This window comes from Hypomesus transpacificus, unplaced genomic scaffold, assembly GCF_021917145.1.
Source record: "Hypomesus transpacificus isolate Combined female unplaced genomic scaffold, fHypTra1 scaffold_88, whole genome shotgun sequence".
NCBI lineage: Eukaryota > Metazoa > Chordata > Actinopteri > Osmeriformes > Osmeridae > Hypomesus > Hypomesus transpacificus.
In genome coordinates, this window is record NW_025814039.1 from 642,670 (window position 1) to 669,061 (window position 26,392).

The 26,392-nt window shown below is 42.6% G+C and overlaps 3 protein-coding genes across 6 annotated transcripts in view; 1 reads left to right on the top strand and 2 right to left on the bottom strand.

Annotated features, from left to right (window-relative positions):
- si:ch73-261i21.5 (zona pellucida-like domain-containing protein 1) overlaps window positions 1–1,579 on the bottom strand; it is a 29,069-nt gene extending 27,490 nt beyond the window's left edge. For all 4 annotated transcript variants that reach the window (XM_047018019.1, XM_047018018.1, XM_047018017.1 and 1 more), the window contains exon 1: window positions 1,424–1,579. The gene's annotated coding sequence lies outside the window, so the exon portion shown is untranslated. The remainder of the gene's footprint in view (window positions 1–1,423) is intronic.
- A 1,547-nt stretch (window positions 1,580–3,126) lies between these two features.
- On the top strand, window positions 3,127–4,025 carry LOC124466249 (histone H2A). The gene has a single exon (XM_047018027.1). It carries the CDS (start codon window positions 3,229–3,231, stop codon window positions 3,613–3,615), a length of 387 nt encoding a protein of 128 aa, XP_046873983.1. The 5' UTR covers window positions 3,127–3,228; the 3' UTR covers window positions 3,616–4,025.
- A 79-nt stretch (window positions 4,026–4,104) lies between these two features.
- On the bottom strand, window positions 4,105–25,294 carry zpr1 (ZPR1 zinc finger). The gene is made up of 15 exons (XM_047018026.1): window positions 25,134–25,294; window positions 10,810–11,122; window positions 10,525–10,686; window positions 10,348–10,438; window positions 9,995–10,065; window positions 8,073–8,159; window positions 7,772–7,894; window positions 7,486–7,545; window positions 7,340–7,406; window positions 5,646–5,716; window positions 5,448–5,537; window positions 5,083–5,193; window positions 4,903–4,992; window positions 4,678–4,743; window positions 4,105–4,464 (listed from the first exon to the last, which is right to left on the bottom strand). Exons 2-15 carry the CDS (start codon window positions 10,927–10,929, stop codon window positions 4,348–4,350), a joined length of 1,326 nt encoding a protein of 441 aa, XP_046873982.1. The 5' UTR covers window positions 10,930–11,122; window positions 25,134–25,294; the 3' UTR covers window positions 4,105–4,347.
- Between the last annotated feature and the right edge of the window lie 1,098 nt (window positions 25,295–26,392).

Below are 26,392 nucleotides of genomic sequence, written 5' to 3' on the forward strand. Positions count from 1 at the left end.
GAGTAAATACAGGGCCAGTATTGCCAATACCGATACTTTGGGCTTAGAAAAGCAGTGGAGGGGCAAAGTGAGTTTGAGCGAAGTTAGACGGTGTTTGCACAACCACTATGATGTAAAGGGAGTTGTGTACTCAGTGTGGAATGAAACTTAAGTATCGATCTTATCACGCTATCAATCAGGCTATTGATACCAACGTTGGTATCGATAGTTGCCGGGTTTCCCAACCCGGCCACTGTCGGTCTTAAGATCGATATGCCCACCCCTATGCTGTATCATCTCGCTGAGGATCGTGAACACATTTTCATTGATGTCTGTGTCAGTTTGGGCCAATATCATTCCTATAATTTCAGCAAAGCTCTCAATATGATGTAAAAAAAAAGTGAACTGGCAGGTGCCTCCATCTCTTCAGCTTCCGCCAACATTTCGACCACTGTAGCATTCAATATTTCCTTCATTGAATCCGCACAAGGTGCTGCCACCTTGGAATAGTCAAAAGCAGTCGATTCAAGTTGAACCACCAATCAGAGGCTTTGACCCGCCCCCTGACTTGGTGACGGGGGGACGACAGATTTATTTTGCTGCAGGAAGTTTCACCGTGGATAAATGTAAGTATAAATACAGAAATGTAAGTATAAATAAATAAATGTATATATATTTTTATATATTTATATATTTTTTGTCATTTATCTAAGCTTTGTGTTATATAATTATTTATTTATCCAAGTATTTATTTATTTAGTTTTGGCCCCTATAATCCTCCATAGTGAAATAGCCCTAGAATAAAACGAGAGGGATTCGTCTTTCTATGCCTGGTATGCTCATGAATATATAGATGAGCTGCGCGCTGATTGGTTGGTTTACAACGAGTGAAGCTGCAGAGCAACACGGAACATGGCCAACATTACTCACTGAAACATCGAAGGTGGCGACTTGAAATAAAAACGTACAAATAAATCTATTGTGTCTGCACAACACTGCTTTCAACAGATTGACTAAACATAATTTGAAATGATAACGTTAGTTGTTTCCACTTCTTTTGTCGAGCAAACGGGATCAACATAGGCAGTGTTGCCGCTACCACCACGCGCATTGCGCGTAGGGCACCAAGTGCTGAGGGGGCACCAAAAATAGCCTAATGAAAAATCATCATGGTCATAATAATTAAAATGCAGATAATATTTTAGTATAGAAATAGTATGCTCTTTTTAGGCATGCATATCACAAAACAGCCAGAACAAGAGATATATTTAATTGCTCAAGAAAGTAACGATGGTGCCCCCCCCCCCCCCCCCCCCCCCCCCCCCCCCCCAACAAAAAAAAACACTCAACTTGATCATGTACCAAAAATACATGGCACTCCTTTCCCTGCAGAGAAGTGTTGAGCACATTTATATTTTCAAAGATATCAGACAGATAGGCTAACCTTGCCACCCAGTTCATGTCCTCCATGTGTTTCACCAACGGAGAGTTGATTTAGGCGAGAAACAGGAGGACTTCCTCACGCAAGTCACACATGCGGGTGAGGACCTTGCCACGGGACAACCAGCGGACTTTAGAGTGCAGGAGCAGAGGAGATGAGAAGGGTGCACCCGAACCAAAGACCTAGGTTTTGATATGAGGTGAAATCTAAACTTCACATTAATGCGAGTGCGCACGGCGCGCGAGCGAATTTTTTTGCATTAATTTCAGTGCAAAATAGTTTTTTTTAGCCTTATGTAGCCTAGCCTAATATGAACATTTAGTTGGACTCATATTCTTATATTTTCCGGAAATTACAACCCAAATGTTTGCCTGAAAGATTCAGGGCTTTTGAGAAAACATATTTTGCACCCTTGCAGGAACCTAGATTTATGAAGTGACAGATCTTTCTTTTTTTACCTGGCTTTTTCAGTTCTTCCTGGCATCTTTTTCCCTTCTATTTTATTCTTTTTTTTATCAACTTAATCTAGCTAACTCCCTCCACAACAATAAATTATGGTTTATTGTCTCCATGGCAAACACTTGGTAGGCTACACTTGTGTTTGAGAAAGAGAGCATGCGCGACAACTGAAAACGGCACTTTTTAATGCACGGTGTGATAATGTGCTTATTTAGATTAAAACCTAGTGTAGCCCATTAGCTTACTTATCAGTCACACTGTAACTTAACACATTTAACACATATCCTTTCATTCGGTGTGTGAAAAAAAAAGAGACAGCAGGCAATTTTATAAGCGGGCAGAGCGGCCCACTGTGATTTCTCCCGATTTTCCCGATGGCCTGAAAACTATTAATAAACGAGGAATATTTTAGGGGGTGCTTTCGGGGTGCTTTGGTCTTTCGGTATTTTGGTTTCGCCAATGCTGTGGGGCTTACCCGCCTTTGCAATAGGCCTACGTAATGCAACGAGATATGATGCCTCAGTTAGGGTTAGCCTCTTTGCAGACCACACATTGTGGCTTTTGAACATCGGATGGCACTATCCAAGAAAATCCTAACTTTATATATAGGCTACCTAGTCATATTTTCTGCGCTTTGTGCTGGGTTCAGACATTTTCTATCGGCAAAGTTGCTGTCACTGCTAGCTAAAGATGTTTCGTGTCAAGTATACTTCACATGCTGTCCGGACTGAGAGAGTGATTAAATGACATTAAAATATGTATAATCCATACATCTACAAAATTATTATTTTCCAGAAAGCATATCCTTTATTTTTTGAAAAATAAAAACAAATTGCCGCCTCCCCTAAAACTCTTTGGCGCCCCCCAGGGGAGGCGCGCCCCACACTTTGAAAACCCCTGCTTTAGACAAATAGCAAAACTCTCTTTCCTTGTCTTTCGTGGCTTTTTAACTCCTTTCTTTTTAGTTTTTTTTGTTGCCTTTTTGGATCTTTTCTTCGCTGCGGGTGCTGTTTAAGATTGGTCAGGCATTGTTTCAACGTGTCACGTCTATGCCTCTTGACCGTGAGAAAACCAACAGTTCGGAATGCAGTGCCTTGTATTTATAAGATCGCAATGCAAATGTAGACGAAAATATCCGCGAATCCTATTGGAAACTCAGACCCTGTGACACGCTTGTCTGCTTTTACAATTGGTTGGTGTATTTCCATTGGAGTCATCCAATCAGAAGACACTTTGTGGTACAAATAGGCCTACCAATCCTTCCAATGTTACGTCAATATACTTTTAAGTGAATTGTTAATGAAATAAGTAGGCAACGCAATTCGATTTGACTGTCCAGTTTATTAAATATGTCTGGAAGGGGTAAGACCGGTGGGAAGGCCCGAGCAAAGGCAAAGTCCCGTTCATCGCGAGCCGGTTTGCAGTTTCCCGTTGGACGTGTTCACAGGTTATTGCGCAAAGGCAACTATGCAGAGCGCGTTGGTGCTGGAGCCCCTGTGTATTTGGCTGCTGTACTGGAATATCTGACAGCTGAGATCCTCGAGTTGGCAGGCAACGCAGCCAGGGACAACAAGAAGACGAGAATCATCCCCCGTCATCTCCAGCTGGCTGTCCGCAACGACGAGGAATTAAACAAGCTTTTAGGTGGTGTTACCATAGCTCAAGGTGGAGTGTTACCTAATATTCAGGCCGTTCTCCTACCAAAGAAGACTGAAAAACCAGCTAAGAGCAAGTAACCAGCAGGGACCCACAAATCAAAACAAAGGCTTTTGCCTTTCACTGCGTTTTTTCAACGCACTCACTGAAACAGTGGGATTTGTTGTAAATGGACAATGCTTCATTGTTTCTGTAACGAACACAATTTCTAACGGAATTTGGACAATTAATTTTAGATGTAGGCCTACTCTCCATTCGTAAAACAAGATGAATTTGACACTTTTGCCTATTCTTGGAACTGGACAAAGTATGGTGGCGCATTTGAGGGTGGGGTGGAAAAAAACCACGAAGATAACCGTATAGGACCAATTTGGGGTTTCATATTTAGTGCCTATTTAGGCCTTGACCATAAAGACATTTTGTGCAAAATTTAATGTCATTTGTTTATTTCAATAAATGTTATGTCCTGGTATAGCGCATGCAAAGGTCACCAGTCTGTTGTTTTCCTTATCTGGGACCTTCTCCATGGACAGCTCATGAACAAAGGAAGACACTGATGCATAGCATTATGAGATATACAGCAGTAATATATATGATTTATTCTCTTCAAAACAAGACTCTGGAGTCGCACATTCAATAGAATTCCAACATCAACATTTCCAGTAATTTCATGACTAAACCATGACTGTCAAAGGGACTTTAAACCAAAACGTACCTTCCTTTTAAGTACATATTTAATACTCATATCCAAAACAATCTGTCTGAACGTGAAGTTTAAGTGTAAAATATATGCATCCCAACATTAGCCGTCTTCACTCCTGATATCCTTCCGTCTTCATATCATTCAAACCAAGCTCTTCATTCTGCTCAAACGTTCGATTGTACTTTTCAGTTGTCATCTCTGGATCTGGGTCTGGAGCATATACGTTCTAAAAGAAAAACCCAGTTAATAATCAGACTTGTGACGCAGTGTTTACCTTCAAGAATATGTATAAAAAATATTTGAACAAATTTGTAACATACATGGTTTTAGTTAGATACTTTAAGAAGTAATTTGGTATCCTAATGTTCAAATAGTTTGGCATTTTGATGTGTAATTTAAATAATTTATATAAATATTGTCAAAAGAACAGTTATTTTACCTGGATATAGCTGTTCCCTGTAGGATCATCAAGGACTAAATGGACATTGAGGTTTCCTTCGATAATCTGAATATTTGGTGAAGGACAACACATATGCATTTATACAAGCTTCACAGTCTAAACTCCAAATATTCCAATATCTCAGGTGACTACAGTATCAAAAAAGCACATGCGTAGATTGAACATTGAAAACAAAGTTCTTAGTTTGACAAACAAACAAAAAACCTTGTCAATCTTCTGGCCAAACTCTTTTAGTTTCTGTGTCCGGTCTGCAGTGGAGCTATCTCCACATAAGAAGGGATTTTTGGAGACAATCTGTAAGGAACAGCAACAAACTATGACCCAAACACTGCAATTGCACCAATGTAATTTTAAACAAGCTAAAGTGACATCATAACTGCTTACCAGGTCTTTGATATCTGTGAGGATTCCCTCTACCGTAGTAAATTTGCCACCCAGAGCTGCCATCCCCATCTCAAATTCTAGCTCAGGAATGAGGATGCCACATGTCTCTGACTGCAAACACCATGAAGCAAGAAGGATTAGGCTTTGTTTTGTATTTCACTCAAGTAAACAAATAAATGTGACTGATACGATTCCAGTTCAAATGTAAAAGGGCCTTCAGGAGACAAGCTCAAAATGGTGTTAATGTCAGACCTTTTAATGTACAAGTGCTATACAATACATATAATCCATCCACACATTCACATGCGGAAAGAGAGAATTTCAAAACAAGCAATCATAATACAGAGGGGTTGTGAAAACTGTACCTTCAGTAAGTCTCTGGTCATGTCAGAAGGATCTGTGATGTGAAGTGTGATCTTGGTGCCCTGCTGTTCTGTAGCTCCTCCAGATTTTACCTTCAAGGTCATACAAGGAAAACATGCTACCACTCCCACAAGGCTTTGGAGCAATTAAGTACTAATAGTTATGGTCAATTTAGAGAAAGAACTGCAAGCAGTTTGTACCTCATTGGTGCGTAGTCCACATGCATCACAGTTGGTTGCCATGATGATAACCTCCTTAAAATGAGGGATTTCTAAGGGAATCTCAAGGAATGTCAATATATTCAAATATTTGCAAGCATACAACTAAATCTAAACTCCAAAGATTCTCGTGCCTCAGTTTATAGACTTAAAACATGCATAATGGACATAAGGAATGGACACAATTCCAACATATTTAGAGTGGGCAATAATCGAGTTGACCTTAATTGAAATCTGACCAAGAACTGCACAAAAAATTTGAGCAGTACTTTGTCAGAGTTGAGGTCCGTCCGTCCGTCATCTGCCGCTTGTCCGGGGATCGGGTCGCGGGGGCAGCGACCTAAGCAGGGAGGCCCAGACTTCCCTCCCCCCGGCCACTTCCGCCAGCTCTTCCTTGGGGACCCCGAGGCGTTCCCAGGCCAGCCGAGAGACATAGTCCCTCCAGCGTGTCCTGGGTCTTCCCCGGGGCCTCTTCCCAATGAGACGTGCCCGGAACACCTCACCAGGGAGGCGTCCAGGAGGCATCCTAATCAGATGCCCGAGCCACCTCAGCTGGCTCCTCTTGACGCGGAGGAGCAGCGGTTCTACTCTGAGCCCCTCCCGGATGACCGAGCTTCTCACCCTATCTCTAAGGGAGAGCCCGGACACCCTGCGGAGAAAGCTCATTTTGGCCGCTTGTATTCGCGATCTCGTTCTTTCGGTCACTACCCATAGTTCGTGACCATAGGTGAGGGTAGGAACGTAGATCGACTGGTAAATAGAGAGCTTCGCCTTTCGACTCAGCTCCTTCTTCACCACGACGGACCGATGCAGAGCCCGCATCACTGCGGACGCCGCACCGATCCGCCTGTCGACCTCGCGCTCCATTCTTCCCTCACTCGTGAACAAGACCCCGAGATACTTGAACTCCTCCGCTTGGTTCAGGATCTCCTCCTCGACCCGGAGATGGCACTCCACCCTTTTCCGGTCGATTACCATGGCCTCAGATTTGGAGGTGCTGATTCGCATCCCAGCCGCTTCACATTCGGTGGGAACCGCTCCAGTGAGAGCTGAAGGTCACGGCCCGATTAAGCCAACCGGACCACATCATCCGCAAAAAGCAGCGACCCGATCCTGAGGTCACCAAACCGGACCCCCTCAACACCCTGGCTGCGCCTAGAAATTCTGTCCATATAGGTAATGAACAGAATCGGTGACATAGGGCAGCCCTGGCGGAGTCCAACCCTCACCGGAAACAAGTTCGACTTACTACCGGCAATGCGGACCAAACTCTGGCACCGGTCGTACAGGGACCGGACAGCCCCGATCAGGAAATCCGGTACCCCGTACTCTCGGAGCACCCCCCACATGCGCCCCCGAGGGACACGGTCGAACGCCTTTTCCAAATCCACAAAACATGTGTAGACTGGTTGGGCGAACTCCCATGTACCCTCCAGGACTCCGCGGAGGGTATAAAGCTGGTCCACTGTTCCACGGCTAGGACAAAAACCACATTGCTCCTCCTGAATCAGAGGTTCGACAATCCGACGGACCCTCCTCTCCAGGACCCCTGAATAGACTTTCCCAGGGAGGCTGAGGAGTGTGATCCCCCTAAAGTTGGAGCACACCCTCCGGTCCCCCTTTTTTAAAGAGGGGACCGGAGTTGAGGTCTACCAACAAAAAGTTTAAAAGGATACGAACAAGCTTCATGTTTGTGGAGGCTGGCGCATTGCATCCTGGGCAGTTGGTATTAAACCTTAAAACCTGAGAGAAATGCACAACAGAATTTAAATGCATTTCTCAAAATTAAGAAGAACCCATTTCACTGCATTAGATGCCTCACCTCATTTCTCATACTGTCCAAATCATTCCCAGGCTTTTCCTCCTCTTCTTCCTCTTCAGCCTGTGCAGGACATGGAACAAAAACACAATCATACGGGCTCCCATGATGACGTTGACCAGAAAGTAGGCTACATTTTGAAGCACCTTTCAAACCTCAGAATTCCCCTCCCAAAATTAATTTTACTTAAGCATCACCTTAGTACTCAAGTGTTTACATTAACACAAGACAATAAGCAAAGCCCTAACCAGGAAAAGCCATTTGTCTGTCAGCTGTGGTTCAAGACTACCTTCAAACCCAATGTGATATCTTGCTGGTCAGTCCTGTTGTAGTGGGTGACTGTTAGAGCCTCGTCCTTCTGAGGAGCCATGGGGTTTTCCACAAAGCTGTTTCCAGATGGATCATCAACAATCTACAAAATATAAATTACATATGAAATTTGCGTGACAAAAGGAAACCGTCACCATTACATTTATTAATTAATTCTGTGTAGTCTAGACATTATTAAAAGATGTAGTCTGAATAACTGTATTCCAAATCTAAATTTGACACCCTCTCCCCATTCCTGATTGAGTCAAAATTTCACTCACCAGTGTGAATTCATTTTCAACATCTTTCAACTTCTTGAGTTTTTTAATAAACTCTTCAATTTTCTCTGCAGCTTCAGGGGCAGATACCTTAATGAAGAGGAGTGAGCATTACTTCATCTATGACAAGCAACCAACCTACATATTTTACATAATTGAAAGCATAGTGCTGTGAAATCAGATTCTGTATTTTTGCATATTTATACCCTGAATGCCATTAAATCTTCTACCAAAATCTATGAATACATAGTGACCCTTTAATTTTATTTTGACTGAATACATCAGAATCAGAAAGATCAAATGTATTTGCCATGAAAGTTTGCACAGACAAGGAATTTGCTTTGGCAGGAAGGCATACAATAAACATGGATTACAGGTCAAAAGTTGAATGAACGAGTACTTATGTCCTTTCGATTTCTTACAGGGTAAGTCGTTGTTGCCCATAACGCGCTAGCATTCTGCTAACGAATGCTGATTGGTTAGTGAAGGACTGACTACGACCAGAGATCCCGTCTGATGGCATCCGAAGCAGAACCAGAATGTCAGAGCATTAGCAACATTAGCAAGCCAAAACTCTTTCTACCATGTGTATTGACGGGGAGAGCCTAACCTGTCAGCTGTGATGTCGATGCCTCGAGAGAAAAGTGGAAGTAACCAGAGCTTGCCATCAAGCAGTAGCCATGGTCGTACGATGTGTATGAGGTCAATGACATTTTCAAAGGCTTTTTAGAACGGAAAGGCGACTTAAAAAAAAATCTAACACCCAGAGGTGTGTATTGTTTTTGCCTCCCCTTTCGAATTCAGAATTCAAATTACTAGACAAAAAATTATATCCTGAGAAGTGAATTTTGAGGGGTATAGCTCCATAGACCTCCATCTGCACTCGACCGTTAGCGCCCTCATATGGAAGTTGAGTGGAACTGCAACCAGTTCGGAACCCGGAAGTTTCCCGAGAGTGGGAGTTCTCTTTATTAGACATTCTCTGGTAACAATCTGCTGGGGAGATTTCCTTTCCTTCTTTTTTTTTACATTTAGTTATTATATTTTTTATGATAATTTCGGACAACGTCCATGGTGGCCTGTCGTACCATTTATATTTTATTTCTAGTTTTATATCAATATATTGGGGGCGACGTTTTGACCAGATTTTAATATTGGATGTGTGTCCCCCCCAATACATATTATGATTAATAATATATATTGGCCCGGAGCTACTTACAGCGGTAGCTGAAGCATAAATAGGCTTGATGTTTAGACTGCAGCACAATAGCCTAACAGAGTGGTATAGGTGTGTGATGGGTTAATCTATCTCCATAAACGTGGCCATGTAAAAAGGTAAAGAATAAGTCAGAGGTACCTTAAGTTTTACTCCTTTTTTTGCTAAGGGCTTTCAGCAATGCTTTAACGAACTTTAAAGGAATCCTTAAGTATAAGACCAAGATAAGGAGAACCGATTATATTTTAGGGAAACCTTAACTCTGACTCTGAAAATCTTAACTTAAGATGTTTTGTGCAACTAATCGCTTTGTCACCTTTACCAAACTTAAGAATCAACAAATTGTTTTTGCAAAGGTCTTGAAATGTCCGTCCTTTGAGGCATGACGTACAAGAGAATTGCAGGGCAGTGGAGTTCACTGTGAGGGCATGTGTTGGGCAGGGCTGCTCGTTAACCAAAGCTTTCATAAATAAGCAGTCACAATTAACTTCAATTTAGTTGCACCATGCTGGGGGGGGGGGGGGCGGGGGGAGAGAGAGACTTTCCACACCATAAGATAGCATGATTGAAACTTCAAACACCAGAGAAATGAAAAACTTGAACAATGTGTCAATTTAACCACCAGTACATACATATAGTACCACAAACAAATCTGAAGACCACATACAATGTAAAAAATTTGAACACCTTTTCACAGTACTGTACATACCCTTCTAAGTGGTTGGTCTTGCTCCAACCCTGCAACAGCTCGGTCTAAGAGGCCTTCAATGGTGCTGAGAGCTGGTAATAGAGAACTGATTTTAACCAAACAATGCATGCACACAACATTATTGAATGAGATGCATGCAGTCAGTTAACCAAAACTATGAAGAAGTCTGTTTACCCTAATGACAGACCCCTTCAACAACAATAGTACGAGTTGCTGCCCAAACTGTACATTGGACAAAAGCGTCTGCTAAATCAATCAAATTTAAATGTAAAAAGCTTAATATGCTAATTCTTTAGATATTTATATTTAATTCCTTTCATCAGTCTTTTTAAATTATTTTTATTGATTCTTACCTCCCTTTTGAGTGTATGGAGGAATTTCAAAATCCAATTCTGGGATTCTAGTGGTTGCACTGTCTGACTTCACCACTTCCCGGTTCATATCCTGTTAAGAGGCAAACGTCTCACACAGATAGGTGTTGGTAACAATTATGGCTACAATGTGTCCACAGTCCATTGAGTAATTCTAACCTGTTTAGACTTGATTTTGAGTGTATAAGTAATGCCTTGGTCTTGAATGCGACCTGCAGATTGGATTTCAGTGTTGGACCAGTTACAATTAGGACAGGAAAATGAACTGATGATGATTTCTTTGAAGAAAGGAATCTTCGTAAGAAGCAGACGTGTTGTTCCCTGTGTGTAAACACAATGACGTACACTTCATCGCCAATATACATATGAGCTACCAAACGCAGCACTAGATGTTGGCCATTATAAAAGACAATACAGTTTAGCAGAAATGTTGTCCGCACTTACGTTTTTATAACAATTCATGCACAGAGACTCGATTTCAGTGGGTTGTGAGTCTTCGTCATCAGCGTTGATGTCTCTGAAAACAGCACCACCTCGCACATTCTCCTCGCCTATAACTGACATTATTGTTATAGTTATCTATACTAAAGGTAAAAAGAACGATCACCCTCTAATTAAAATAAGAAAAGTAGCAAGCTGGCAAAAGCCAAACAGTCTTCACTACTTGATGGTGCTTCAGACTTCCAGCAGTTTCCACCGGTTTCCACGCGTTTGCGCCTGTCCTCACCGGAAGATGTCAACGGTAGGTTCTCTTATTCTGTAAAGAATGACAGAATTGCGAATTCTTTACTGTCTAGTCACCGCTACTGCGCTTACAGGATAAGTTCAGTACTACACCCTTTTTGCTTTGGCGTTGGTAAAAAACAAACAAGATGAGTGAAACTGGAGTTTCACTCAGCTGGAGAAAAAAAAATCCCTGCTTTTGATTTGCAGGATTTATCATACGTTAATTAAATGTATCAGTTGTGTATAAAGACAAACTTTTTTGAAGATAATTATAACGAATGTACATCATTTCATATATAATAATGCCAGGAATATCTGTGTGTGTGTGTGTGTGTGTGTACTAGGGATGGTAAGATTCAGCAGTTCGCATCGGTGCATCGGCATAAAATTTCATTGTTGCTCAATTTTTATGGGCCTAAATACGTCCACTGCAAACATTTATCATATTCTCTGTAGGCCTTCATGTAAACCAGAAGATACTATAAAAAATAATAATCTTGGATTAAATAATGCATCATGACAGTTTGTATGATTCAAAATGGTCATTTCACACTAGCATTTAATTATCGCGGCAAACAATTACACTGCACTTAACTGTAAGTAAGGTACAAAAAAGTCAAAATGACAAAACCTGTAATTATTACTTGTGAACGAATATCATCAGAATCAGAAGGGATTTTATTTGCCATGAGTGTTTGCACAAACAAGGAATTCACTTTGGCAGGGAGGTGCATACATTAAACATATAGGAATATTGAAACTTAAATATGTGGACTAACTATACAAAAGGAGCAACGTCTAGCTAATACTAAGGGGGGTCTAGGTAATACTAAGGGGAATAAGAAATACAAAAATAAGTAGCATAAAAATATAAGTAGCAATTTACAATTTAACCTAAAAATACCAAAATATACAGATAGTGCAAACGATACAATAGTGCAAATTGCAATGTGCAGGGTGTCATTGTGCAGATTGTGATTTAGAGTCAGTGTGAGTCCTTGGCCTTGTTAAAGTGGCCAACAGCGGATGGGAAGAAACTGTTCTTGTGGCATGAGGTTTTGGTCTTGATGGACCGCAGCCTTCTGCCGGAGGGGAGTAGCTGGAACAGGGAGTGTCCAGGGTGAGATGGGTCGGCCACAATCTTCCTCGCTCGCCTCAGGGACCTTGAGGTGTGCAGATCCTCAAGGGAAGGCAGATTGCAGCCGATCACCTTCTCATCAGTGCGGATGATACGCTGCAGTCTGCTCTTGTCCTTGGCAGTGGCAGCAGCGTACCAGATGGTGATAGAAGAAGTGAGGATGGACTCAATGATTGCTGTGTAGAAGTGCACCATCATTGTCTTTGGCAGGTTGAATTTCTTCAGCTGCCGTAGGAAGTACATCCTCAGTTGTGCTTTTTTGGTGAGGGAGCTGATGTTCAGTTCCCACTTGAGGTCGTGGGAGAGGATGGTGCCCAGGAAGCGGAAGGACTCCACAGTGTTGACTGGGGAGTCACTCAGGGTGATGGGGGTGAGTGGGGCTGTGTTCTTCCTGAAGTCCACAACCATCTCCACTGTCTTAAGAGCATTGAGCTCTAAGTTGTTCTGGCTACACCAGGTCACCAGGTTGTCAGCTTCCTACCTGTAGTCAGACTCATCCCCGTCAGAGATGAGCCCAATGAGGGTGGTGTCATCCGCAAACTTCAGGAGTTTGACAGACGGATGACTCGAGGTGCAGCTGTTGGTGTACAGGGAGAAGAGCAGAGGAGAAAGGACGCAGCCCTGAGGAGATTAGAATCAGAATGGGATTTATTCGCCATGAAAGTTTGCACAGACACGGAATTTGCTTTGGCAGGAAGGTGCATACAGTAAACATATAGGAATCTTAAATTTAAATATGTGGTCTAACTATACTAAGGATACATAAACTAGCAATACTAAGTGGAATACAATTAAAATAAAATATACAATAAGTAAAATATAAGTTGCCAATTTACAATATAAAATACAATATAAAATACAAATATTACAGGAATTGAGTGTAGTGCAAAATGTAAAAAGTTTTTAAAAGACATTCAGTCAGTGTGAGCTTTGGCCTTGTTGAGGAGGCTAACAGCGGAAGGGAAGAAACTGTTTGTATGGCGTGAGGTTTTGGTCCTGATGGACCCCAGCCTTCTGCCAGAGGGGAGTGACTGAAACAGGGAATGTCCACGGTGGGAGGAGTCAGCCACAATCTTCTTCGCCCGTCTCAGGGTCCTCGAGGTGTGCAGGTCCTCGAGGGAAGGCAGATTGCAGCCAATCACCTTCTCTGCAGTGCGGATGATACGCTGCAGTCTGCTCTTGTCCTTGGCAGTGGCAGCAGCGTACCAGGTGGTGATGGAGGAGGTGAGGATGGACTCAATGATGGCTGTGTAGAAGTGCATCATCATTGTCTTTGGCAGGTTGAATTTCTTCAGCTGCCGCAGGAAGTACATCCTCTGTTGTGCTTTCTTGGTGAGGGAGCTAATGTTCAGTTCCCACTTGAGGTCCTGGGAGAGGATAGTGCCCAGGAAGCGGAAGGACTCCACAGTGTTGACTGGGGAGTCACACAGGGTGATGGGGGTGAGTGGGGCTGTGTTCTTCCTGAAGTCCACAACCATCTCCACTGTCTTGAGAGCATTGAGCTCTAGGTTGTTCTGGCTGCACCATGTCACCAGGTTGTCTGCTTCCCACCTATAATCAGACTCGTCTCCACCAAAGATGAGCCCAATGAGGGTGGTGTCGTCTGCAAACTTCAGGAGTTTCACGGACGGATGACTGAAGGTGCAGCTGTTGGTGTACAGGGAGAAGAGTAGAGGAGAAAGGACGCAACCCTGGGGAGATCCAGCGCTGATGGACCGGGAATCAGAGACTTGTGTTCCCAGCTTAACGCACTGCTTCCTGTCAGACAGGAAGTCTGTGATCCACCTGCAGGTGGAATCAGGCACGTTCAGCTGGGAGAGCTTGTCCTGAAGCAGAGCGGGGATGATGGTATTAAAGGCAGAGCTGAAGTCCACAAACAGGATCCTGGCGTAGGATGCTGGGGAGTCCAGGTGCTGTAGGGTGAAGTGGAGGGCCATATTAACTGCATCGTCCACAGACCTGTTGGCTCTGTAGGCAAACTGCAGGGGGTCCAGTAGAGGGTCTGTGATGGCTTTAAGGTGTGCCAGCACCAGGCGCTCAAAAGACTTCATTACCACAGAGGTCAGGGCGACGGGTCTGTAGTCATTATGTCCAGTTGGCCTGGGCTTTTTGGGCACAGGGATGATGGTGGAGGACTTGAGACAGGCTGGCACATGGCATGTCTCCAGGGAGGTGTTGAAGATGTAGGTAAACACAGGAGACAGCTGGTCAGCGCAGTGCTTGAGGGTGGCAGGAGAGACAGAGTCCGGCCCAGCTGCTTTGCGGGGGTTCTGCCTCTTGAAAAGTCTGTTGACTTCACCCTCCTAAATGGAGAGAGTCGTCACAGTAGAGGGGTGGAGGGGGGAGGCCTCCTGGGGTAGTTCAGGACTGTCCAATTGTCTTTCAAATCTGCAGTAGAACTTGTTCAGGTCGTTGGCCAGGCGGGAGTCGTTAGTGGAGTGGGGGGCTTTGGGCTTGTAGTTGGTGATCTGCCTAAAGGCCGTTATATAGTATTCCGTACTTCACGATTACGGACACATGGGAAGGGTCTACGCATTGATGGAACGCCCTGAAACGCCCTCTCCGTCGTATCCGGGGCCGTCGGAGAGCTTTCCCGTGCACCGTTGAAATTCCTGTCGATCCGTCATGCCGTGCTGTACAGCAACGGATACCCCTTGGCCGTGATTGGTCCGCTACGATATCATTTCCAAACAACATCATTTCCGACTTCGACAGAAAGGCGTTTTCTCTAAGGTCGTCTTTTTGAAAGACGTCTGTGATGAGAACTTCTTGGAGAGAAAGTTCATAGTGAGCTAGTTTATGCGCTACTCAAGCGAATTCAGAAACGTGAGTTTGTTGTCTGTGCACCACTGACTGCCACAGTTTAGTGACCTAGAGTAGTACATTGTAGTTTTGACTGTACATACAGTTTGTATGGATCTTTTTGTTTCCAATTATATCAGTCTTTTTGTTTATCTTTTTTCACATTGGATTATACACTTGGTGGTGGAGAAATTAATTCACAAAACCTTGTCTATATCGCAGGGGTGTCAAACTCATTTTCACCGAGGGCCACATCAGCATTATGGTTGCCGTCAAAGGGCCAGTTGTAACTACGATGTAACGTCAGTAACGATGTAAAAACATGGTGTTTTTGTTGTAGCTTTTGTGAACATAGGGCCTATTATGCTGCAATTGAAGTCCGCCTTTAAATTCTTGGACAATCTGCTGTTTTTCTTGGAGGATAAATTTGCCAATTTTTCTCAGTGTTTGGTGACAAAATGCAAGCGCGCAATAGCAAAACTTTTTTTGCCCTTCATTTGAACGCAGAATAGCTTTTTGAGCTTTATGTAAAATAAACATTGCCGTTTTCCAATTGGTAAAACCTTGTCTAATGAAGGTGATGTCTTCATCATTTCTGGCTCCAAATTGTCGACAAGGGAAGCAGTACTCTAACCAAGTTCCAGAGCGATACCAACTTGGGTTGAATGCCCGAGGACCTTGGCTGAAAATGCAAATTGGGTACGTTTGCAGAACCGGCTGCATTGGAGTGCTGTCATTCAAACCATGCTCGCCTTCACCCAGTTAAACTTTGCGTTTAACACTGATGTGCCTACACTGCTTTCTAGAGGCGGGATGTCGTCACTTTGCCGTAACACAATCGAAATGCATGGTGAGAGATGTCGTTTACAACATACATATTACCCAGCAATCATCATTGCTAATCACAAAAATACCAAAGAAAATAATAACGTATTCATTTCATGGAATTGTTTTTTAATAGTTTCTATAGTGTATATAAGATAAACATATCATTTTGTTATAGAGTGCTACTATTTTCCCCACAAATAATACCTACCATGATAGAGATAAGTTTGCTCTTTCAGGTGGTTTTATTGCATTAGACACAGTCTTTAATATAATATTATGTGACTGCACCTGCAGCACTCATCGTCTGACTAGTGACAGCTGGTAGGAGGGTCACACGTGTGATGAGAGGTGGGATATAAACAACAACGATTTCTAACTTACAAAGACGCAACAAAGCAACGTGTTTTCGACAAAAAAACGCTTCTCCACCTACTGTTCTGGCGGTGAATTGTTTTCAGCAACCCCAGCCTTCGGAGAACCATAAAGGCAACAGAAATGCTAATTAATCCATCCTATCTGGCGGCCCGCCCATCCGTAACGGAGTCTGAGTACCATACTGGCACCTTTAGCCCTCTCCAGGCAGAGTCGTTAGCAGAGAATTGACGCTTCAGTTTCTCCGAGTACAGTCGTTTAGCCACTCTCACCGCCTTGCTAAACCTGTTCTTCGACTCCTTGAATCTGTCTCTATCCCCACTCCTAAAAGCTTTCTCCTTGTCTGACCTCAACCTTCTCAGCTCTGCTGAGAACCAGGGCTTGTCGTTGTTGAAGCTCACCCTGGTACGTGTTGGTATACAGCAGTCCTCACAGAAGTTAATGTATGATGTCACAGCCTCAGTGAGTTCATCCAGACTGTTGGTAGCAGACGTGATCATATCCCAGTCAGTACAGTCCACTCCTGAATTTGCATACATACACGCCCCACAGCTCCTTATAAGGGCACGCAACAGCAGTGACGTGTGCAGTCAGAATCGACACAATTAGGAAAGCAACAGGAACGCAACTGATGTCCAAGCGAAAAGCAATTGTGCCATATTGTATGCCTAGGGTGCACACTTGTCCCTTTAAATAGGTCGAGTGATCAGTAATAATTGGATGGCCTGGTTGAATATATATGACGTTCAAGTCCAAGTGCAAGTTAAAGGTTTTATTTGTCACATACAACATCATACCAGTAAGATTAGCAGTGGAATTGTTCTCCACTGGATCTAACAGTGTGCACACTAAGCAAGGTAAATTATTATAATTATTTTAATCCGAGGATGTCTGTAGAGTTGATGTGAAAGCAATCACCAACGATTTCTGACAAATTCATTAACACTTCTAACACAGAGTTTTCTTAAATGCGATTGGCAATCTTGGGGTTTTATAAGGAATCGCATTTGAGACAACTCAGGCCGATTTACGACTGCTATTTCGAATTCGGAAAGTCTTCTGAAAGTCAGAACAAATCCCAGATGAGAAAACTTTCATGAGTGCCAAATGTTTTCCTAAATCCAATTCAGTAGAAATTCCTTCTTAAATTCTTCTTAACTGTATTCGAGAATGAGGCCCAATGTTTCGTTCTTCTGCCAACCGAGTCTTCGGATCAATGTTTCGTTGAGGCTCAGTACTGCCTAGCTAGAGAAAACAGAAATGAATTGTTCACTTTGACTGGGTCTTCGGGTACGAGTATTTGGATCATTTTCATGTGACTTGCATAGGCTCAGTAGAGGAAACAGAAAGTATTTGTTTACTTCATTCACTTTCGCGTGACTAGGTTTAGTAAGACGTGAATGATATTCGTTCACAAGTGATAATGATAGGTTTTGTTATATAAACCTTTTTTTTTTAAATTCTTGGCCACGAGAAAATGAACAAATTGCTCTCTGAGACTACTCATTACTCCCGAGTCATACTCGTTCACGAACAACACATCACTACGATCGGCTACGACTGAGCAAAAGCTGTTCACACCAGACGCGCATTTCTCCGCGCCGGTGTTACGTCCCAACTGGTTCCCAATTCAACTGGTTCCCCAGCTGTGCGTGCACCTATCAGTCCGCCTCCATCACCAGATTCGTCACAAATTCGCAAACATATTACTGGCGATTTTCAAGTCGGATCTCATATTTGCTGCGGCAAATATGAAAGTAGGCCAATAGCCTACGTGCACACTACATTAGGCTACCATTTGCGACAAAATAAATGGAGACAAAATAAAACATTTGCAGGCTTGCATGAAGTAGGATTCGATCCCACTAGAGCAAAAATACGTTGACACGTAAGTCCGTTGACTTACACCGCGTGCCATACCAGGTCTGAGATGCAGGCAATATGATTACGTAGTTGTTAACTACGTTGGCCTTCAGGTAACATTTTGATTTGGCTTCTTCTGAATCAACTGGTTCCCATAGACCAGAGGTCGCCAACCTGTCGATCGCGATCGACGTGTCGATCTCGGAGACTTTCCCTGTCGATCTCCAAAATAATTTCAGAAATACTGATCTCCGACTAATTCATGAACGCGGAGGATTCTTAAACTGAACGCGCGTTCTCTTGTACCTGGATTTGCATATTGGCCTGTGCGTGTTGCAAAGCAATTCACCGACAGAATAAATGGGCGTTTTTTCCCGAAGACGACCTTTGAGAGACCTGCTATCCCAGGATACCTGTGGGCGTGGTTGCCGTTGGTTTGTTTATTTACCCGGCCGTGTTGTCCACATAGTGTTAGCAAGCATGGCAGAGGCACCACGAAAGAGGGCGAAAAACTACAGTTTCCATCATGAATGGGAGGAGGAATTCATCTTTACCTTGGTAAAAGACAAGAGTGTGTGTATGTTGTGCCACCAGCCACAGGCACTGTCTAAGCGAGGGAATTTGGAGCGGCACCACAACACTAACCATCCGAAATTCAAAGACTGCTATCCACCAAAGAGCACAATCCGCGCCAAAAAAGTTCAGGAGCTGAAAGTGGAGTTGAAGGCTCAACAGTCGCTTTTCTCACAACCTACGTCTCAAAGTAAGGCTGCAACTGAGGCGTCATTTCGTATTAGCCACATTTTGGCTAAACACAAGAGACCTTTTACAGATGGGGATTTGTTTAAGGAACTATTGACCGTCACCGCAGAGACTGTTTGCAGCACCTTCAAAAACAAAGAGGACATAAAAGCTGCATTCCGTGCTGTGCCTCTTGGTCCTACAACAGTGACACGAAGGATCGAGTTACTGTCGGATAACGTTGGTCAACAGGTGTTGGAGGACTTGTCACTCTGTGAATATTTTTCACTGCAGTTTGATGAATCGCTGGATGTAATGGACACGGCTCAGCTTGTTGTATTTGTCAGAATGGCTTTCCAGGACTTTACAACAAAGGAGGACTTCCTCACTCTTCTCCAATTAAAAGAGAGAACGAGAGGTGAGGATATTTACAACGTTTTTAAAAGCTATGTCCGTGAAAAGAACATCCCCATTCAGAAACTGGTGGCAATCACTACCGATGGGGCACCGGCAATGTGCGGTGTGCACGCTGGTTTTATAGCACTGTGCCGTAATGATCCGGATTTCCCCGACTTCATGAAGTATCACTGTGTGATTCATCAGCAAGCCTTGGCTGGGAAAGTTGTGGACTTTTCTCATGTCATGTCACTGGTGGTCAAAGTGGTAAACTCGATTCGAGCAAAAGCGCTTCAGCATCGCTTATTCAAGGCGTTATTGGATGAGCTCGATTCGGCGTATGGAGACCTGCTTCTGCATGCTGATGTCAGGTGGTTGAGTCGCGGAAAAGTGCTGCAGCGATTTGTTGACTTGCTGCCTGAGATTAAGACGTTTCTGTCGAAAAGGAACGAGGAGCACGAGGAACTTTCAACGGATGCGTGGCTACTGGACCTGGGGTTTCTGACGGACCTAACCGGAAAACTGAACTCGCTCAACCACGAACTCCAGGGAAAAGACCGGCACCTCCTCCACATGATCAGCGCAGTGAATGCGTTCAAGGCCAAACTCTGTGTCTGGACCACGAATCTGAGGAAAGGGACGCTGACACACTTTACAAACCTGGAAAAAATGTCACAGTCCATCAAAGACTCTTCTGACTTTCACCCTGAGCAGTACTGTGTGCACCTGGACAAACTGGCAGCGGAGTTCAGTCGACGTTTTGGTGAGTTAGAAATCATGAAGGATATTGCTGCATTTCTTTCAAACCCATTCCTGCCTATTAATACAGAGGAGGTTGCAGACCAATTCGAGAAAGCATTTGCTTTGCCAAGTGGAGTGGACATGGAGATGCTTGATTTGCAAAATGACATTGAGCTGAAAGCCAGGTCAAGGGACAGTGACTTTTGGGGACTTGTCAGCCGAGAGAAGTTTCCTCTCCTCAGTGCATGTGCACTAAAAGTGAGTGCCTACTTTGGATCGACCTACCTCTGTGAAATGGCATTTTCACAGATGAAAATCACCAAATCCAAGTACAGGAGCCGGCTTACTGACAGACACCTCACAGACTGCCTCAGACTGGCTGTCTCTACTTATGAGCCAAACTACAAGGCACTCACAGACAGTGTTCAGTCACAGCCATCACACTGACTTGTCACATGAGAAATTTGTCAGTGTTGTGTTGTAACTTCAGTTTATAAATAAAACCGTTCATATCCAGCCTGCTCATTGCAAAAGTGTTTTTTCTTGTTCATATTGTTCACAAAGTGTTTGATTTCATTCAATTACAATAAGGCCAAATATAAAGTTAAGTTGTAAGTTCAGTCTGGAGTCTGTTCTGTCTCTCAACGCCTCAATAGGTAGATCTTCGGGTCACCAAGGCAAAGGTCGGTGATCTTTGGCCTAAAAAGGTTGGTGACCACTGTTCTAGTGATAGTGGATCGATTTTCAAAATGGCCAGAAGCCTTTGCGACAAGGAAAGAAAACGCTCAAACAGTAGTCAAGTGTTTGATGGAACATGTTATTCCTCGCTTTGGGATACCAAATGGGATAGATTCTGACAATGGCACTCCTTTCACATCTAGAGTAACTAAACAATTGGCCGCTGCATTAGGGATTAATTGGACATTTCATATTCCCTATAACCCTCAAAGCTCAGCACAAGTGGAAAGAACAAATAGAACCATTAAAGAAAAATTGGTGAAATTACATCAGACTAAACAAACAACTTGGATAGACGCCCTTCCACAAATGCTTCTATCTATCAGAGCAATGGCAAATTCAGGTACGGGTTTGGCCCCTCATGAAGTTTTAATGGCTAGACCTTTTCCTCTAGGTGTGCTAATGGACAAAACACCGGCGAATGATTTAACCTTGTTGCAGGAGACTCAACAAAATTATGTGAAACAGTTGTGGTCTTTTGTGTCTGAAAATAATCAACAAGTCACAGATTCTCTTCCCACTCCAGGTGATGAGTATTTATAGTTTTAAGCCAGGAGATTATGTTTTGGTACACAGATTGAAAACATTGGCTCAACAGGATCAACCGAGGAGGTTCGGACCTCCGACTCAGGTTCTTTTGGTGACCAGAACAGCTGTTAAGGTTAAAGGCCAACCACAATGGATCCATGCATCTCGACTACGACAAGCACCTCCTATAGCAGATGCAGTATAGGACTTGTGGAGTGAAGCAGACAGAACCTCAAAGGATGGGTAATATTTCTCGCCTCGGCATAAATATTTCATTATCTTGAGTTTGGATATGGTGTTGTTTTTCTCTTTCTGTTTCATGATATATAGAAGTGGTGACATTGGCGATAATACCGAGCAGTGAGCACAATGAGACCAGAAAAAAAGATGGGGGATACTCCACAGAGAACTCGAATCAAGTTCATGGTCGTGAGGAGCATCATCTCACTTCTAGCGTTGATCATGGTCAATTATGCGGTCATGCTCGAACACCCTACTAATTTGAATGATGTTTCAGGCAATGATACCAAAGCCGGGATAGAACTGATTGAACATTCTAATTCTGATCAGCATGTTCGTGTACGTCGTAACGCTCCAACACCTGCAAGCATTCTTGGAGTGGAAGTACAGAATCATATTCCTATGAATGAATCAGACATGATTTGCTTATATTATCCGTTGATGGCAACAGGGAGGAAACCATTCTATGTTCAGCAAGTCAACTTCGTTACTATGACAGAAAGTGTGATATCAATTGAAGCACAATATGAATCACTCGAAGATGAAGAAGTGTTGATAATGATTCAAACACTCATGTTTTCCAAGCCCAGCACAGTCACCGTTGATTACTGTAATAAATTCTGGAAAATATTGACTCCTAAACTTCTGGTTCAGCGAGATTTAGACGCATATGATAATATTCAACCAGTAGTTATTAAGGCTACACAAATGAAGGCACCTGTAACTTGTCTCAGCTCTACTGAGGGTATTAAAACCATGCGTCGTGTGGGTTTTACTCACGGTTGTCCAGATAAGAGGATCTTCATGGGAACACTTTTTCCATGGCCAGCTACTGATCTTATGATCTAGCTTTGCGATAACAATATTTACACTTATCTTCCACTTTATTGGAGAGGTAGATGTGCTCCTTATTGGATACCACCTAGTACTGTATTTGGGAAAGTGACAATTCCCACCGCATGGCCAGAAATGTCACCTAATGATCTATCTGAAACCTTTAAAGAGAATGATGAGGTAAAATATACAGATGAGGATATGCCAGTCAATAAGGAATCATCCTTTTGCATCTAATCTATGGTACAGCGCTCTCAAGGGTAGGGTTTGAAGATTGACTCCCAATTCTTGCTATGCATGTTCCATGTTACCTCAATCAACAGAAGAATTGTTTCCCTATTGGACAGTTCCACTTCAAGGTCCTGAAGGATTACCATCCATGTGCCTTCTCGCTTATCAGTATGTATTGCAAAAGCATCCCCTATTAGGAGAGCAACCTAGTTCAAAGACTCCTGTACGACCAATTATTTTGCTGAATAACATCTACGTAGCCAAAGCTAGTAACCTGGTAGTCAAAGCCAAAGGATTGTTGAACATGATGTCACAGTATATAATCTATTCAAATATTTCCATAAGTCAGGGAAACGCCGGATTTACTGAATTCTCATGCTACTATATTCTCTGTACCTAAGGATTTGCCATCATTGGTAGGATGCACAATATTCTACAAGAAACATATGGTTTCTTTGCCTAATGATTTGTCTGTAGTTCCTACTAAAGTTACAGCTAATATCAATTCGACCTCAAGTTATGAAGTTTGCATTAGAGGAGTAGAGAGGGATTCTGTTGGTGCAAGGGACGTAGGTTTCTTGCGAATCACTCAGTGTCAGAGCATCTTTGAATATCCGGGTTTGGGATATTACGTTACTACAATGGGAACTCCGCCCACCCCAGGCTTTAATTGGTGCTGTAGTGAGAATGTATGGACAAGTTTACCACCATTATTCAGGGACTTTTTGGAGTCTGTACGTTGAACAATTTATTAAATGTGGTCGAACCTATTGAATTCATGACACATCATCGCACTGGTTTCAGAGCTAAGCGTTCCAATACTGAAACTATGGGTTACGTACATTTGCAAAACACTGATGCAACTGATTTGGCTAATAGATACAGTGCTCTACCTCGTGATTTCAGAATATTTACACGTACGCAGCTAGTGTTCAAAACCATCTTTTGGAATACTGAACTTCAATATTCTAATCATTACATGATAGCATTGACTCGTCATGATGTGGTTAGAGTGGCTAATGCTACACTTATGGGATTCCAGGCGTTGGGAGCTGAAGTTGCTGCAATTAGAGAATTTACTATAAACAATAGAATTGCTTTGGACGCAAATAATAAATAATGTAAATACCTCGCTATTCTTATGTTTCTCCACAAGTATCTCTGCAATATGATCATATTTGCAGACGAGCTTTCACTTTATCAGTTCCCCACGTTTTCCCTCAACAAATGTTGCTGCTAATGAGTGGCACGGCTGTCTGTCAAATGTCAACATCCTTTTTCAACCCACAATGCACTACATTTTGGTTTGCTTCCTGGAATAGGTCAATAACATGTCCGATTACGTTCACACCTAAAGCGAACCGAACCATGGTTCACTTGGAACCGGACCGAGTTCCGTCTTTTAAGGGGGACCATGGTTCGGTTGTTTGGTCCGTACCAGAGTTCGAATGCGTGTTCTCACCTATCCAAACGAACCGGACTTTCAGAAATACGGACCATGGTCCGATTGAAACGGATCAAACATGTCAGGTGTGAAAGCACCCTTACTGTAGCATTGCTAGTCATGTTGATAAGTAAGGGTCAAGATTTTGGTGTGATTGTAGTTGTTCTTAAGGAATTGTGAAGCATTGTTCTGTGGATTATTGATCAAGACGTTCTCCTCAGCTCTAGCTTGTCCTACTTCCTCACTTTTGCTTTCTATCTCTGGTTTACAATAATCATGGTACAGTAGGCATAATCATTGGTGTTGGCATTATTTGGTTAATATTAATACACTGTTCAGTTTCCCATCTTCCTTCAAACCATAGGGGAATTAGTTTCGGTTGTTTGGCCAATATTGACCCCCTACAATGTTGAAATAGATTTGCTAAAACATCAGTTTTAGGATGGTACATCATGTAAATTTTAGGAACAATAGCCGATAGAAATAGGCTGGGCTACTCATTGTGATTTCTATTTGTAGGCAATGAAGAAGACCAAATACAATTTCAATTATTTGTATTTATTTCAGTGCCCAAAAGCATTTGGTCAATTCTGAGTGCATGTCCACGGCATGTAACACTAGCGACAAAGGCCCAAGGGCTGAGAATGTTGCTAAAATAAATTACAGATTGTGACGCGAAACGGTAACTTTAACTTAGGTAGCTATTCATCAGGGAATTAAAGCACATCAAATCTCAATCTTAAAATCGTCTCCCAGCGTATGACTAAGCAAATAAAATTTTGTTCGAGATCGCTCGGCTGAACCAGGAAATGATATGCCGTGTCTGCCAAAGCTATTGGGCTCATAAAGTGTGAGGGAATCGGTAGAAACGCAGAGTTTGGCATGGAAAACCTGCTAGCGAGCAGGTTAGTTTCACAGAGTTAGTTACAATGGAAACTTACCAAAAGGTTTCGTTACCTCTCTTTCTGGAACGTGGAACTCGGAGTATGCCTCTTTTCAGGGTTAAACAACTCAAAGTTTTCACTAAACCCGCTACCTGGAATACCCCCCAGGTCTAATGAGAATATAAGATAGTACTTTCCAATAAAATACCTTTTCAAATACATTTATCAATGATGGCTTCATTTACTTGACTGGTATACTTACCTCCGCTCCGCGGGAAGAGTTTTCCTCTACTATCATGGTAAATCTTCTTGGATACTGGGTATGTTCTTGCTCATGTTTGGACATTTACTCAGTAAGTAATCTGAAACTGGACTGTAAAAGGAAGCCGTGTTTGTTTCCATGATGTTACCAGGCTTTTACCATTGTCCTTTGTAAGCGAATACCACTTTGTCAACATTACCCTTAGTATGAGCTTGTACTATACGTTCCAAGGTGATACCAGGTAAAACATGGCTATGTACTCAGTAAGTAATCTGAAACTGGACTGTAAAAGGAAGCCGTGTTTGTTTCCATGGTGTTACCAGGCTCTTAACATATCCAAGTTCAAGTCTTTTATTTGTCAGGTACACAGAACAACACAAGGTTAGACTGGGCACTGAAATTCTTAAGACAAGACAACGCAAGCACCTGGCATAACATAACATATAAGTACACTGACATAATTTACATCTATGCTGAGCTTAAATAAGTGAAACTTCCTAAATATACAGATAGCAATATCCTTTGTAAGCAAATATTACTTTGTCAACGTAACCCTTATGAACTTGTGATATACGTTCCAGGGTGATACCAGGTAAAACATGGCTATGTACTCAGTAAGTAATCTGAAACTGGACTGTAAAAGGAAGCCGTGTTTGTTTCCATGGTGTTACCAGGCTCTTACCATGTACTTTTCAACTGTTCATTCCCTTCTCCATGCAATAAACACAAACTTGAATTATGTTACTAAGCAAAACATGACACTTCACTCTGTAAATTGTAACATTATTTTAAATTAAAGCACTGTTTCCATGGCATGACATGAACAAATACAAAAGTTAAATCTATACAAACCTCCATATAAAAACTAAAAATTCAATAACTTTGTACCATAGAACACGTCAGTATTAGTTTGGCCCCTATGGTTTGTCTTTCTACAGCTCCTGTAACATAAAACATAGTCAAACAAATATCTAAGATTCTACCTATTTAAAGTATGTTAGAATACAGAATAATCAATTGGCACATTTATCTGAGTGTATCCTGTGTGGCAGCCAAGCATGCTGTGGTTGTGTTGGTTCTTTGGAAGTGGTTGCACACTGGGCATCGTTTTTTCCTTGCCAGCAGCCTCGGTAACCCTTCCTTTTACAGTCCCTTTGGTACTAGGTATTTACATAGAACGTAAAGGACATGTTTTGTGTTTTATTGGGTATTACCGATTAGTACCAAGGTGGTAAATACCTAGTTAAGTCGCAGTATTT

Coding starts and splice junctions, on each gene's coding strand:
- LOC124466249 (XM_047018027.1), top strand. CDS start 3,229: ATGTCTGGAAGGGGTAAGACCGGTGGGAAGGCCCGAGCAAAGGCAAAG.
- zpr1 (XM_047018026.1), bottom strand. CDS start 10,929: ATGTCAGTTATAGGCGAGGAGAATGTGCGAGGTGGTGCTGTTTTCAGA. Junction 7,407..7,485: donor TGGACAGTATGAGAAATGAG/GTGAGGCATCTA, acceptor CATTTCTCTCAG/GTTTTAAGGTTTAATACCAA. Junction 5,717..7,339: donor CACAAACATGAAGCTTGTTC/GTATCCTTTTAA, acceptor AGATTCCCTTAG/AAATCCCTCATTTTAAGGAG.